This window comes from Fundulus heteroclitus, chromosome 14 (assembly GCF_011125445.2).
Source record: "Fundulus heteroclitus isolate FHET01 chromosome 14, MU-UCD_Fhet_4.1, whole genome shotgun sequence".
NCBI lineage: Eukaryota > Metazoa > Chordata > Actinopteri > Cyprinodontiformes > Fundulidae > Fundulus > Fundulus heteroclitus.
This window is the reverse complement of record NC_046374.1, coordinates 11,138,212-11,154,795: the sequence shown is the minus strand read 5'-3', so window position 1 is coordinate 11,154,795 and position 16,584 is coordinate 11,138,212. Positions and strand designations below refer to the sequence as shown.

Here is a 16,584-nt window from a genome sequence, read left to right as displayed (position 1 = left end):
AGTCAAGCAGGTCTGATGAAAGTTTTCTCCGCTCCACACTTTCAGCTGCAAGATGTTTTAGGGATTACCTTAGATGTAGATGCCATGACATCTCAGTTAGATCAGGATTATGGTTGTGACTCAGCCCAGCCCTCTTCATTTTTTAATTTCTCTGTCAGTCCTTGGTAGATTACCTTCTATGTTTTGACTAGTTGTCACATTTTGGCTTCTGTTTATTTTTATTTATTATTTTTTATTTATTTTTTACAGATCTCATGTTTGTCTAAGGCACCTTCATAGCACAGCAGAAATCATAATGAGCTAGTCTGATCCTGCTCCAACACAGGATCCTCAAACCCTCATATGTCTACCTCCATGCTTCACAGTTGGCTTGAGGTTCTTTTGCTGGAATGTTGTATCTGGTTATGTGCCAAATACACCCTCTGTTCTGGTTTCTAAATACTCAGGCTTGGATTCATTTGTCTAAAGAACATTTGGAGACAGTGCTTGGAAACTTATTTTAGCAGCCTACAGTATGCTTTCAGGGGGGACCCGCTTTGACAGGGAGACCTGAGCATGTTGGGTGTTGTTTATACTCTCTACTGAGCAATGGCTGACTTGAGATTCTCCTGAGACCTCTTTATATCCCTTACCAAACTCATAAACTACTACCACCTCCTTTGTTATGGCCTCATAGTTGTTGGTTTCAAACTAGACACCAAATTACTCTCGAATAGTTACTGCTGAAGAATCTGAAGAATACAGCTGGTGTGAAAAATGGAAGGAGGGAAAACAGAGTGGTAGAAACAAGTTTTTATTATTGTAATCAAATGTTAAAGTGTATTACTGATCAACATTCATATTTAAGAATCAAACAGTTTGATTGGTTTGTAGAGATCACATAGCCATTATCCGTTAATTACTCAAGATTTATATATATATATATATATGTATATCCTTTTACTTCTTATTTGACTGTATTCTTATTTTACTGTCTGCACCATCAACACCAAGTCAAATTCCTTGTAAGTGCCAACCTACTTGCCGATTAAAAATGATTCTGATTCTGATTTAAGTTGCATTTTCATTTAGGTAAACATCATAACCCACACAAGACATAAAAGAATATAAAGAATATAAAGAAGAAATGGGAAACATACATTTCTTTTTCAGTTATATGGTTGGTCTTTTAATCTGAAACTTATTTCACCCTTTATTAGCTTTGTAAGAATCTTAATTTGTGTAAGAAGACTAAAGCAGATGTACAGTGTGGCTCAGCTCACTATAATAATAGTACAGCATGAGTGGAAGTCCTGAGTTAGATTCTAGCCCCGCCAACGAAAGGATGGAGAAGCAAAACAAGAGCAGAGAGAGAAACCAAGTGAGTGATGGGAATCAGAGTTTCACCACTGCTAAATATGCTGTCGTCAGTGGTAAAGTAGTAAGGGTAGCTTGTGAAATAGCTATAGGGGGTGGTAGGTGCCTGCGTTGGACAGGTGTAGTTCAAGTCACTGTCCTCGCCTGGGGAGGTGAAGGTGACAAAGCCTGCTTCCATGCCAGTAACTCTGTCCCTGATCCATTCCTCGTACTGGGACACACGAGTGTAGATAGAAGGTCGACTCAGGTAATAACCATAGACATAACTCGCAATCCCACTTTGGACCCAGATGGCGTCTTGTTTACTCACTAGAGCAGCCCCATTGTCTTCCTGTGAATGAAATTTAGGACAATGTAGATGTTAGTTAGTGTTTTTTTAAACTGGTCCACCAGAGCCCAAGCTTGTATACAATGACCACAGTTACTGTTGTTTTATCACAGTCAACAAAGTGATGCAGAACACATTTCACTGCAGCACATGAGTTAAGGATATACTAAAATGAGTTAGGTGCGCTCCAGGAATTTCAAAAATATACATTCTACAGCTCTCACTGGAGCGGTTCACAGCCGAGTGCGAAGCGGCCGGGATGAAAATCAGTGCCTCCAAATCCGAGACCATGGTCTTGAACCGGAAAAGGGTAGAGTGCCTTCTCCGGGTTGGGGAGAGTGTCCTGCCCCTAGTGGAGGACTTCAAGTATCTTGGGGTCTTGTTCACGAATGAGGAGAAGATGGAGCGGGAGATCGACAGGCGGATTGGTGCAGCGTCTGCTGCGAAGCGGGCGCTGTACCGATCCGTTGTGGTGAAGAGAGAGCTGAGCCAAAAGGCGAAGCTCTCAATTTACCGGTCGATCTACGTTCCTACCCTCATCTATGGTCACGAGCTTTGGGTCGTGACTGAAAGAACGAGATCCCGGATACAAGCGGCTGAAATGAGTTTTCTCCGTAGTGTGTCTGGGCTCTCCCTTAGAGATAGGGTGAGGAGCTCAGTCATCCAGGGAGGACTCAGAGTAGAGCCGCTGCTCCTCCACGTCGAGAGGAGCCAGTTGAGGTGGCTCGGGCATCTGGTCAGGATGCCTCCTGGACGCCTCCCTGGTGAGGTGTTCCGGGCACGTCCCACTGGGAGGAGGCCCAGGGGAAGACCCAGGACATGCTGGAGGGACTATGTCTCCCGGCTGGCCTGGGAACGCCTTGGGATTCCCCCTGAGGAGCTGGCCCAAGTGGCCGGGGAGAGGGACGTCTGGGCCTCCCTACTGAAGCTGCTACCCCCGCGACCCGACCCCGGATAAGCGGAAGAAGACGGACGGACGGACATTCAAAAATATAAAAAAAATGGTATTTACATAATATAAAGAGCCTGATCCAGTTTCTTGTCCAGCACACATCGTGGTATTTCTCACTGCTCGGTAGTAGTAGTAGTAGTAGTAGTAGTAGGAGTTTTGGTAGTAGCAGCTGCATTCATTGTTTCCAATTACCGACACATTGACCTCCTGCAGAGGGTTACTATAATAATAGTTGTCTAAAGAAAAAAGTTTAAAATGTTAGATTTTTTTTTTTAAGAATCCAACAATGTTATTGCAAATGAAACTGTTAAAAAGACGAAAACAATCATACGTACGGTTATATTGAAAACCAGTCACCCAGCTGGGAGTTCCATCATGGAAAGTGCTGTTTTCTGAGGCCAAACAGACTGGTCGGATGTAGTTGGTGAAGTTGACAGGAGCTGATAGCTTCACAAGACAGATGTCGTTCTCATAGTAATTATAGCTAAAGTCTTGATGGCAGGCGATGTAAGCAATTCTCCGAGTCACTTCACCAAATCCTGACTGGTTGTTTTGGACACCCATGTGCACTACCGCGCCACTGAGGTAAGATCTTAAAGAAGAACGAGAATTGAGTCTAAATTTGACTGCCACTGCGTATCACAATAATTAGATCCTCCATGTCTGCCTTTCTTGCTTTCAAGTCAATGTTAAATAAGTGGAGACCTAGCAATATTGACTTTGTTGCTGACCTGACATTGTTACTGCACTAGGTGAAGTCTAAGGAGTAGTTTTCATAAAATTAATTTTACATATTCTTTCAAAGTTAATTCAACTTCTTCCAGAAACAAACATTTGAAGTGCACCTGATTGAGATAAATGAATAAAACACAAAACAATACATTCTATTTTGTTCATCATCACAAGAAAATATTAAACCATAGCTTCTTACTGTTGTGAGCATTGAGCACCTGTCAGCACAAACTCATCTGTGATCAGAGATCCCTGACAAAAGGCGTAGCCGTCATGAGTAAAGGTGACATGCCAGGGCCAACTCCCCGGAGACGCATCTTGCCCTCCATAGATCCTGCTGTTGATTGGAGTCCTTTTACAGGCTGACAACATTCACAAAATCAGCAACAAAGAGTTATCATGCAGCAGGTTTTCACTTCCTATTTAAACAGAATTGTGTGTCAGTCAGTTTGAAATTATATATTTTTCTTCTCCAGGAAACACATGGCCAAATGTCTTTTTTTTTCCAAAGAATATGGTACATGAAATATTAAAGACATTGAAAAAAATTAAAATTATATTTAGACCAAATGTTTTCGTCCTTTATCATGTTTTTTTAACATAGCAGACTGAAACCAATGTATGGTGGCTGGCAAATATTTTTGTCATATTGCAAGCACCAACTTCAGTGGATTTTATTGGAATTTTATGTAATAGAGAAACACAAAGTACATTATAATTGTGAAGGGACAAAAATATGATATATGTATATTACATTCTGCACTAGTTCTTGTCAATCATTAAATTTGGTCTAAAAGCTACATTTAAAAAGTAAATGTAGCTTAGCTGTTATTCACCAAATAGAATATGTATTATTTCATTGGCTACAATTTGTAAATTCCCTTATATCTGTTTATTCTCTCCTTTTATTGCTCTGATCACATAAACTGTATTTTGTTAAAGCCCAAATTCCCCAAAGCACCAACTCTGATCCAATGGATATTTCAATGTCAAAATAGTATTCACCCTCATTTAAAGATGACTTAATTATAATGTTTATCCTCAACTTTGATCTTTGACCTTTTTGTTTTGTGTTTAGATCAAGCAGAATTACCTGTTCTAATGGTAGTCTAAGCTTAGATCTATGGTTAAAAATTTGTAAGACTCCCAAATTATTATTTAATTCTCCTTTGAGATCAATGAAGATTTTCTGAATTGAATTGAGCTGAAACCAAAGCAAAAATGTTTAAAGAAGCATAAAACCTAAACATGAAGGAACTTAATGACAGCTTTATTTAATTTAGTATTATAAAGTAATTTCATCCTTGTGATATGGGTAGCAGCAGGTAACTTGCTTCAGAAATCACAGGATTGGTAAATAAAGGGTGGCAAGTTTGACACTCTCTTCTATCACCCCAATACATCTTCTTTTCTTTTTATTGCTCCACTCATTCTTGGTTTAAACATGCCAACATATAGATTTCTGTTTAATATGCAGAACCACTTTTAGACGTTGCCCTAAAACCCTGGAAGAAAATCCGTTCAAGGTAGATGTTAACCTTTCAGTGGAAAACCAACCCTAAAGATACAGTCAGAGCTACAATGGAATAGTTTAGATCAAAACATATCTATGTCTTTGGATGGCCCAGTGAAGTCTAGTTATAGCTTTAGACGTTGAAAGCAGGTAGAAACAAACGACAGGCAGCTTTGATTAAAAAGATGGTTCAGAGTATTAAAGGCTTAATAAAAATGCATGCCACCTTTTGAGATTCTTATTTTTAAAAACACTGAAAACCATGCATAATTGTTTTTCCTCTTCACAACTCTGCACTACTTATACTACAACCACATAAAAAGCCAGCAAAAATACATTTATGTTTGTGGTTCTAACGTCCCATTAAACAGGGTCTGAACACTTTTAAATTACTCTATGTAATGGATGCCAGATTTTACCACCAAAAACATTATATTTATTTATATAATTTCAAAAGTAATATTTTTTTTTTTACCATTTGACATGTAAAGTAACAAAAGTACGAAAGTACATAAGGACCATTTTAGATATGTTTTGTGTTTTCCTGCTGCTTACTAATACTAGATGTGTTGGATGCTTACCGTGTTCTGAGTCACATCCTGAAACAAATATGAAACAAACAGGTCAGAAGAAATATTTCGCAGTATCAGTCAATCACACGTAACAAAGCTGACAAACACCCCATCAGATCTAATGGTCCTCCTACAGCCACAGTAGGAAGGAAATTCTTGCCATCTTTTACACATCGCTGATATTAAGAGCTTGACTTCAATCAGTACAAGATGACAACTTACTTCACATTCATATAACAAGCTAATCATAAAGAAACATAGAAAAAATGCAAAAATAAGCAAAAATGAATGATATTAGCCAATAGTTCAGAAATGCAATTGTAATTAGTTGCCAAATATAATTTTTTTTTTTTTTTTTTTTGAAGGACCCACTCTACTTAACAGGGCCACATTTGACCTTACTTATCACTCAGCTATATGAACACAGGTTGCGCCCAAACAGCATTAGCTAACATTATTGCCAGAATGAAAAGAAGGGTAACTAAACAGATAGATCTCACTAGGGGGAGCAATCAATCAAGCTCAGGTTAGAGTTCAGCAAACATAATTTTTATTCACTGGGTTTTCACATCTTTCTGCTTTTGCAGTGTTTGTCCATTTTGCTCGACTGAGTTGTGTCACCAATCCTGCATTCAACATTTCCTTCATCCCTCCTTTGCTATGTGAAAAACACATTTTGTGTACTTTTCATTTCATCCTTTTCCATGTTGTACATGTAAACAAACCCTTTCTTTCAGATGTACTGAATCATCACATGTCAGTGTAGTTCTCCTGGGAGTGAAGTGTTTTAATTAATAATGGATACAAACAATTATTATTATTTTTTAAATCGCACATGATTTAATTGTATTACATTTTAGGATTCTTCAAATGACATCTTATTTCAGCTTCTGATTCCCGTTAACTTCTAACATATTCTGACCTTTGACCAAAGCTAGCTTTGAGCAGACTTTCTGCTGGAGTCTAAAACCCCTATCCTACAGCAGATTATGAGTTGATTATTTCCTGTAATTGACTGCTTGTCAAAGCGGGTGAGACATGCTTAAGGCGGTTACAAATATCTGCATGGGCCCGATGGATTCTTTGTGTACTCATGAAAATGAAAAACACAGAATACTGCAAAAGTGCAAATCGTGGCAACCTGGACAGCATGTGCTCCATCAGTGCTTTGATATGGATTCAGTTGCAAAAGGGAAACAAAAATATAAATCTTATGTCAAAAAAAGCATAAGAAAATATGACTTTCTATTCTGTATAGAAGTATTGGGTCACAAAAGTAAACTAGTTTGTTTTTGTCTTCTGAGCTACTTTGAATAGCGCATTTTAAGTTAATATGGTTCAGATTACGAAAAGGAGCCTAGACAAAATCGATCCTGAGCTGGGTATTCCCTTTCACATTTAAAATCCAAATCTGAATGATTTTTGACATAGCTTCACAAATGCCAAAAAGCCATTTAATAAATTCTGCAAACAAACAAACAAACAAACAAACAAACAAACAAACAAACAAACACACCCACAAAATAGAATAAAAATATTTCTGTATAGCCAAGAACAACATTTCAAATATGTTGGAAGCTGGAAAAAAAAATGTAAGCAGAAAATAACAATGTTCATTTGAAATACCATTGCTAATCTGCAACACAAAAGACTTGTTCAGTGATTACACGCTGTATGCATAGGCTCTCTTTTTAACAGTGTTTAAAACAACATAAATGATCAAACATTCCTCTCACCTTTGCAAACAAGAATGATCATCACAATGATCCCGTATGTAAGCTGCTGGAAAGCCATCTTTACCAATACCTCTTCCCTCTTGTCTGCAGCATTAAATACTAGATTCTTTTGTGCTCAGCTCCACCCAGAGCAACACAATATCCCGTAAACTTTCCCCATTACCATTTATTTGTCAGTAATCCAGTTGGATAGAACAAAAGAACAATGAACCCAAACTTGTCTGTCTGGATTATTTAGTCAGCAATGACTTGCACATTGAACTTGTACATGCATAATATAAAACAGCTTCACCCTGCTGTTTTAAGGCGGTAAGGTTATGCTGTCAAGAACTCAGTTAACATTAGACAAGGTTGTTTATGCACCAATGCTTTCTCTGCCTAAACAATAGTACAGCATATCAGCTGGTTTGCATGCTGATGGAATAGGGAAACAAGGAAGGGCTCCTTTTCTGTGTGAAACTGGAGCAGTTTTGAATTGTTGTTTTTGAAATATTGTAAAGTTCAAAAGCAAAATACAACTTTTAATGTTTTTTGTTTTTTTTACAATGAGTAAGACTTTAATTGAAATTAAAATAACTTTAAAACTAAAAGCAAACAAGTTTAAGAGACCAAACTAAGCAAGGCATGGGAAGGCAAGTTTATTTATAAAACACCTTTCAGTAACAAGACGATTCAAAGTCCATTGGGGGGATAACTAGAGTCTCCGAACATTTTAAAATCTAATGTCAACGGAGTTCATAAAGTTCACAGTCATGAAACTAAATTTTGTTGCAATATTTTCATAAATCACAGTAAAGTACATCTCCGTTTTGCGGTCACTGTAAACTTCTAGCGAAATGAAATAAATGCAAATCCTTAAGTTCTTCTCATTTATTTTAAAAATTATAATTATTCACATATGAACATCAATGCATACCACAATTTCCGCCCAACACAAAAACTTGTAATGTAAACGTCTGCAGCTTGAATCAATTTAATAAAACTAAGATTTGATGAGGGGATTTATCCAGTGAGGAGAAGGAAATTAGGACAATTTGCTGCTTGAGAGCAGTCGCTTGTAAAACTAGACTAAAAGTGCTCTGTGGTGAGCCCATACTGTTTGTAAATTGCCAGCATTTATTGACCGTTTGGGACACAACATGTAATCTGTGTCCAGCAGAATTCAGGTGTAATTTCTTCTCTGGTTAGAGTCCAGTTTCTTACTCCCTTTTCTCTGAATGACTGTCACCAAAATATTGTATATAGGGAGCTATGCCGTAATTGTGCAAATCGTATCTTTTTTTCTATAGAATCAGCTTGTGTTTCAATTATGATGGTTTATTTGCATTACAGTAATTTAACTGTCCATACATTATTTCAAAGACAACCATCACGTCAAGTTATCCAAACTTTCTAAGCTATTTTACGGTTCCATCTCGATGTCCTTTGGCCCAAAGCACTCCACTACTTTGGAGTGGCGAACTTTAGATAGTATCTCCAGCTAGTTCTTTTTGTTTGTGGCCGTCTTCCGGATAAGCAATGTAATCTTCTGTGACGAACTTCACAAATGTTTGTACTGTGAGAATTTCAAAGGTGTCGTTACAAGTAATAATGACCTTTTATTAGATGTAGATCTTTGTTAATAGAATTTTCCATCTTAAGCTAAGCTTTCCATTTCAGGGTCTTTTTATGCTTCCGCATGTGATTACAAAATTCAACTGTAAATGAGTACTTTGTGCTGTGTGGGTGTTTTGCTACAGGAGAAACTGATGCATTTAAAAACAATAGATGACATAAAAAAAAAGGAATGTTATGTTTTATTCTAGGAAGACATCAGCCTGGAAGTTTAAGATTGGGTAGAAATGGGTCTTCCAAATGCATAATAACCCTTAGCATAATCCTCAAAATTAGTTATGAAGTGAGTTAAGGATAATAAATTCAGTGTTTTGGAGTGACCATCAAAAAACTTTGATCGCAGTGCCATAGACAGTTTTTGATCTGATCTGAAATGGTGCCTACCAGCCTACAAACCTGGCCCACCACCAATTCTGTCAGGAGGAATGAGCAGAGATTCCAGAGTGGTGACTAATGGATGGTATGCTGAGTGGTCCTGGCAGCAGATCCAGGGAGGATCAACCAAAGGAAAGGTAAGATCCTTTGGAAGTGATCCAGGGGTGAATTCACCAGAAATGAGACAAAAGACTGGAAACCAGAGGGAGAACTGTGGACTAAAGAATGGCTTCTTCCTGGAAAGAGACCACAACAAGCAAAAGGACTGAGGGCTGGAATGGCAACAAAGTACTGAGGTCTGATTACCACTCTACAATGAAAAACAGTAAATGGCATTTGTCTATGGAGAGCCGCCCCTGAATGCTCCTCCTATTTCCAACTGCAAGGACACGCCTGCCAGACACACCCTGAATGAAACCTGAATGGCTGGTTTGTTGGCCACTTGCAATTGCCCTAGTTCTGAGAGTAGGCATGCATTATTGACTGTCCTGCGTGTCTGTGTTGCCTCTAGTGGTACCCTATGACTGCAGGAGATGGGCACCAGAGGCCCCTGCAATCCAAAATCTGCATGCGAAGCAGTGATGCAAATGTGGGGCATTTTTCAACATGTCCACAAAATGCATGGCAGCCTTGCTTTTCTTGTGATCAGATTGTATGTGTTACTTCAATGTGTACAGAGGTTATTCCAGGGCATTGCTTTCCTCTGGTATCATGTCTTCCTATACCTGTTAAAGGAGAAGTCTAAATTGAAAACTGGAGGAAAGAACTGCAATAAGTGACTTCAACTCTTTTTCTATGACACTGACATTTATATGAGTAAGTGTAAAGAAATATATGAGGGAAAAGCTGATTACACTGCACTAGTTAATCTATGGAGTCTCCTAAAAGGCAAACGCTGTGTTTTTCTAATATAGTTGTACATGTTGATATTGAATGTTACATTGTAACAAAACAGATAAATGCAAGTAATAGAAATAAACAATTGAAACTAAGAAATTTTTAAATTGTCTGTAGTAAGGGATGCAAATTTGCACGAGGAATCTCTCATATATGTTCCTCGTTTAAAATATATTCACGGTTAAAATAGCTAACGTCACAAAGTGTAAAGAAATCAGGTTCCTGTTCAGACAACATGGCTGGACATGCCTGCTGTCGGGTAGGTACTGCATCTTTGTTTTAGAGCAACTCTTAAGATTCAATTGAATTCAAAAACACTTTATTAATCTCAAAGGGAAAATGAATGCTGCTCGGGTGAAGTGTCTTGCCCAACGACACAACAACTGAGATGGTCGGAGCTGGGGAATCGATCAGCAACCCGCAAATTGCAGAACTAACTCCCTAACTCCTGCGCTGCTGTCGCCCCAGTGGTGTCACAGACAGTGCTCCGTGAGGTGTTTAAAGCTTGGGAAATCTTTTTATGCCCTAAGCTGGCGTACACTTCTGCACAACTTTATCCCTGAGCTGTCTGGTGTGCAATGTTCCCCCTAATTTTTCATGTGTCTGAGCAAACACACAAACTCCCTGAGCGTTCACTTGACCCCCGTGAGCAACATCACACGAGTAGAATGAGGGTACATTACCAGGGCTCTCAACTCTCACGCATTGACCGTGTGACACACGTATTTCACTAACTTCACACGCTCACACGCAACACATGGCATTTCACACGCAAACATGGAATTTCTCACGCATAAAAATCACAAAGCCCATCTGGGCTGCGGACGACAAAACTCCGCCTTCTGCTGAGCTGTTTCGGCTTGTTTCACAGCTTGTGGCCATCAGTAATTCCTGCTGCAGTTCTTTTTAACAGAGCAGCAGGAAGAGTGATCAGAGTTATGAATAATTTTAGTCTTAACAGTGGTGAAAGTAAGCCGGTAAGGTCCTGTACCGCGTACACAGGAGGGGAGGGGGCGGGGGAGAGCTGCTGCCAGATGACCGGTTCATTCAGAACCAGTCATGGCTGCATACTGGATAATAAAACAGTTCTGCTAACCAGATGCAGTTTAAAACGCCACTTAGTCTGTTTATAAGTTTCGTTTTTATTAATTCTGCATTTTTTAACTACATGCACCGTATTTCTGTGCCTCAGCGCTTGCTCCTCTCCCCCCTCCTTTCCCTCGGAGCAGGTGCTTTTATCACCGTTCACCATTCAAAACGTGAATGACTACGTTTAATGTTCTCACATCGGTAGCAACGTGTGCCAGTTAAAGTCAATATGAGAGTTACTAGCTGTGTTTCATGCTGTTTTGTTTTTAACAACATAGATTTAGTGGCGCTTCGGTGGGCTGCTGCCTTGCGCTTTAATTCAGGTGCGCACTTTTAAGGGTCATTTTAAATAACTTGTAAGATCAGGGGCTTCATCTCAGACATGTCAGTACCCCTGTTCCCTTTTTAGGAGCCCTTTACAGTAATTATGCCTTTTCCCCACTGTTTATCCGTCGCACGCAGCGCACGGGGGTAAAATCCGCCCACCTCACCGCCCAGAGCGCACTGACGAGAGCTTCGTCTGATCAGCGCGGCAACTGACTGACAAACCTGTCGCTGTGAAAGGTGATCAGAATGTTATAAACTGTAACAGTCTAAAAGTGCATTGAGCTGAAAAGAGGGAGACATCAGCAGCTGGATCGTGCGTAAAGACGCAGCGGGAACCTCTGTGTGCTTCAGTGTTGCTGCTGAGGGAAAATGTTGACCATAAAGGCTTGATAACTCAGCCTGATTCACCAATCAGGTTATAGATTTACAATGATAAACAACCCATAGATGAATGTGTTGACTCCACCGGCTCTTCCAGGGTCTGGTTAGCCCCGCCCCCAAACAAGCCCCGCCCCCAAATTAGCATAATCTCACTCTTAACTTTTGATAAAAGTTGAGAGGTCTGTACATTACACCTGTCCAAAACCTGAGGTTATATCAAGCTACATGGTTCAATAAAAGAATCAAACTACAGCAATAATTTCTCTTAGGTTATTATTTAGTTTAGATAAAACTGATTTAGCCTGATTACATGAAAAAGACAAAATTCTTGGATTTTTTTTTAAAGAGCTGTATAGCTGTATAGCTTATTTTTATTTCAGAGTAGGGGTCCTACTAAGGAAGAACTGAGAGATGTACACATTTTTCAGAGTTCTAATCTTATTTCCATTAAATTATTTACATTTTCTGAGATTTAGCTCAAGCATGTGGTATTGTGAAGCCTCTCTTTTGTCAGTCTGTTCCATGGCAGCTGTGGCTACTAACATAGCTCACCACTTTCAGGGTGTGAATGGGTGAATGATTGACCAATGTAAAGCACTTTGGGGTCGTCAGATGATTTATTTCAATATTCTCAGCCACACATCACTTTTCTAGTACAACGAGGGAATGCTCTTGGTTCTGAACAATTTCTTTGTGCTGCTCCTTTTATCATTCACCAACGACGGCTTTTTAATAAAATAGGAGACACCCAAAATCTTTCAGAGGCAGCTGTATGTCGTACTGTCAGGAATGTTACTGTTGCACTCAGTTATAGTTTAAAGGTGTTCCATAGTCAGAGACCCACAAGATTAATAACAGAACTTTACAGAATGAAGCAATAATTAATTCTGTATCAAATTTTGGCAATTCCATTTCTACTTTTCTATTCATATATTTTAGTTTCCATTCGCCTATTTTTCCCCCCAACACTGTTAGGGCTACTGCACATTTCTTCACTTAAATAACACTACCTTTACTTCAGCTGGAAATATACATATAGCCTATATGATTAATATAAAGTGAGGTTGGAACAAATCAAACACTTACAAGACAATTAATGTCAACTCATTTTTAGAAGGATGGGTGACCAATGCTTGCAAAAAGATGAACATATCAGTTATTCAATAACTCACACCATCCCAATATTAATTGCATATGTTGAATATAGCCAATTAATGATTTAGTTGAGTATGTGTAAAAATAAGAAAACTTAGGACTTAACCATACCTGATTAAACTTCATCAAGATTGGCTGCCATGTCCTTTCAATGCTTTTTGTAATCAATGTGCCCATTCCCACTTCCCCCTTTTGTGTTGAATTAGTGAAGTGGGAGAAAACAGCTTTAACTCTCATATCAAGCCAACTCACCTTTTCAACAGCAACAGCATGTTTTCTTATGGTTAAATATTCTCCATATGCCTTCATTAAAATTTTCTAATTCCACTCGTGAGAAATGCGCACTTTAAGGCTTATTTCCTGTCGTTGCCATGGTGAAGCACGTTATCTGCGTTCCATTGATCAGGGCTTTTTTGCTCGTGCTTGCGTTGAAGTTATGGTTGGTTGGACACTGAGTTTAGTTACCTGGCTGATATCACCTGTTCTGAAACCGAAAACCAGAGTATGACAGAGGGAGGAAGAACTACTCAGAGCAGCAGCTTTCTAATCAGCGTAGCTCGGTAATCTTTTCTTAAACGAAGCCCAGAACAAAGACGCACACCGCAACCTGCCAAACTATAAAGGCGTCTGCCCCACCCACCAATCTGTGTTGTGTTCCGATCCGCACCTGCTGCTCACAGAGCGGGCCGCGGAACACCGTCTCACCAGAGTTGCAAAATGGTACAAAATAACTTGGTTTGTTATTATTTTGTTTAGAGTTCAGCTTGGATTTTATTTTCTGCGCAGCATAGATTTGCTGTGCGCGCTGAAGCCAGATGCCGTGCGCGATTGCGCACGCACACAGCTTAGAGGGAACACTGGGTGTGTTCCTTAAACTTCATGATGCTCTTTGCTCCCCAATATTCTCTTATTCAACCTCTGAGGCCGTCACAGAACAGCTGTATTTCTATTGAGATTAGATTACACACAGGTGGACTCTGTTCAGTCATTAGCAATCATCAAGTAACTTCCGAAGACAAATGGTTGGATAATAAGGGGGCGGAATACTTTTGCACACCGCACTATTCAGTTTTCTATTTGTGTTGCTATTTGTGTTCTATTTGTCTATATCTAAAAGTGTTTTAGATCATGTCTAATTTTCTTTCTACGTCACAACTATATACCTCTTTCACATAAAATTTTAATAAAATCTAACATTTATGTTTATGGCTTTAATGTAACAAAATGTGAAAAACATCAAGGATGAATACTTTTGCAAGCCACTGTATACTGAAAAAAGAGACAGAGATAAAAGCTGGAATGACTTCTTGTACCTCTGGAACATGACCGGTCTGCTAGGAGGAAAGCATGTTGGGAGTTCTGCAGTGTATTATGTTAGTTGGTGCATTTAAAAGACACTAAATGTGTCGAGCTGAAGAGCACTAAGACAGTCAACTCAACCTTAGCCAATGACCGTTCATGTGAATCGTTAAAGCTTCTGAATTAAAAAGGTTGGAAAGTACAGTATAAATGGGTGCTGCGCCTTGAAGGATTAGGCAACCAGCAAGATCCGCTTCTGCTGCGGCCAAAGATGGATAAAGAGGAGTCAGTTCTCACAGGAACTTGCCAAAAAGCTTGTTCTCACATTTTTTCCTTGTAAATATCGGTTAAACAAATCCTTTCCTCTTGCTCAGGTACTTTTATTTAAGCGACAGTGCTCACTCATGTCTATGCAGGGCAGTGTGTCTACTTTATATTTAAACACTCACCCAGTCCAATGATGCTACTTAGTGCACAAAACACATTACATTTAATCATCACAATCTTTTTACACCTGTCCTGATCTCTGGTATGTACTAAATCTGAACATGTCTCTCAGTATGAGGCGTGAATGCTGTTTGTCAAGACTCGATGCAATCTGCTGGGTTTCCTTAGATAGGAAACGTTTTGACCAATCTGTATGATTTGATTTGAATTTGACTTTGTAAAGGGCCATGAGATGACATGTGTTGTGAATTGACGCTATATAAATAAAATTTAATTGAAATAAAATTGAAATTGAATGTCAGAGCATCCACATCAGGGTGCGCTCAATCAGTGCCATACATGGAGAGTGTAAGATGTAGTAGGAGACCAACATGGTCACCTGACCAGTGATTCCTAGTTTCCTAGATCTTACCTGATCCAGTTGTGACATTGCTGTTTCCTTTTTCCAGGATTCACCTTGTTAGCTGGTTGATTTTGATCTTACGTCTGACGTCTTCAGTGATCCATGTCAACCTTCCATGCTGCATCTCTGAAAGTCCTTCTACTCCTCATGATACCATCACCTCCAGTACCAGTGCAAACCCTGTTATGCATATTTCTTTTCCACTGAAGTGTATAGTATAATAGATTTTCAAATATTGCCCTTTTAATAAAATGTAAATTACAAAATATTTAAAAAAGATACTTCTTTTACTAAGGGTAAGAAACTTCTTCGCTCAATGAAAATAACTTTAATCTAAATCTGCCAAGGGTTCAAATAATTGAGGGCTTAACTGTACATTAAATAATTTATATCAGGTATTTATTAATTATAAGTGAAACAATTTTTTAATGATATAAATGGTTTCACCAAATGATTAAAAGCTTAGTAAAAAAAAAGACAATCATTCATCCAAAGCGAATGTACTGTGGCATACCAGTGGGGGGGCTCTACTCACACCTACAGTAGACTTCAGGATGTTGAGGTTCACAGAGATGTGTGTTTTTGGCACTTAGTGTTGGTGCATTATTCTTCGCTGAAGTTAAGTAAATGAGGTGTTCCAATTTAACCTTGTCTGCAAGGTGAATTCTCAAAGTATTTGTGCGTTCACAACACATGAACCAAAAATGGTTTGCGCCAGTCACGTTGCAGTATCATTTAAGGAGGGACATACTAGGGGGATGACAGAAACAGCGGCTTAGCCCACAGCCGAACCAACACAAACACGGCAGCGCAGGAGGACCCACACCTAGCGGCTGCTGTCAGATCTATTTTGTAAGAATCCATGATTTCCTCTTTGATAGAAGAACAGCAAGAAGTACCTTGAATAGCTTACCTTCTTGTTGTTTCTCATGACGCCTGCTGCTTACGTTTTAATTTGATACCGTGATTGGCTAAAACCAACCTTTGGTAGGCGGGCACTAGGTGTCGCTTCGCCCAATTAGCTCAGAGTTCTGTTGAAGTTCTCTCCTTTTCCCAAACAGATTCAAATGGAGCAGTCCCAGATTGATAATGTGCAGAACTAGAGTGCTACACGTTATTAGCCCGGCTGGTCAGCAGGTTAGTTCACACTTAGCCTCTTTTGTCATCTTCCTGACTCCTCCCCAATACAAATGTTTGATAGGCTATTTCATGTTCATAAAGATTCTCACTCACTCACTCACTCACTCACTCACTCACTCACTCACTCACTCACTCACTCACTCACTCACTCACTCACTCACTCACTCACTCACTCACTCACTCACTCACTCACTCACTCACTCACACACACACATTTTGGTAATGCTTTATTTAAGATACTTAAGAAGCAATCATACGGGAAAATGAG

At 39.2% G+C, this 16,584-nt stretch overlaps 1 protein-coding gene across 1 annotated transcript; it reads right to left on the bottom strand.

The window, feature by feature from the left end:
• Positions 1–1,140: 1,140 nt before the first annotated feature.
• Positions 1,141–7,310, bottom strand: LOC105934829 (serine protease 27). Its single transcript, XM_036146274.1, has 6 exons — positions 7,190–7,310; positions 5,463–5,480; positions 3,568–3,730; positions 2,972–3,228; positions 2,697–2,872; positions 1,141–1,687 (listed from the first exon to the last, which is right to left on the bottom strand). The coding sequence occupies exons 1-6, from the start codon at positions 7,245–7,247 to the stop codon at positions 1,298–1,300; spliced, it is 1,062 nt and encodes a 353-aa protein (XP_036002167.1). The 5' UTR covers positions 7,248–7,310; the 3' UTR covers positions 1,141–1,297.
• Between the last annotated feature and the right edge of the window lie 9,274 nt (positions 7,311–16,584).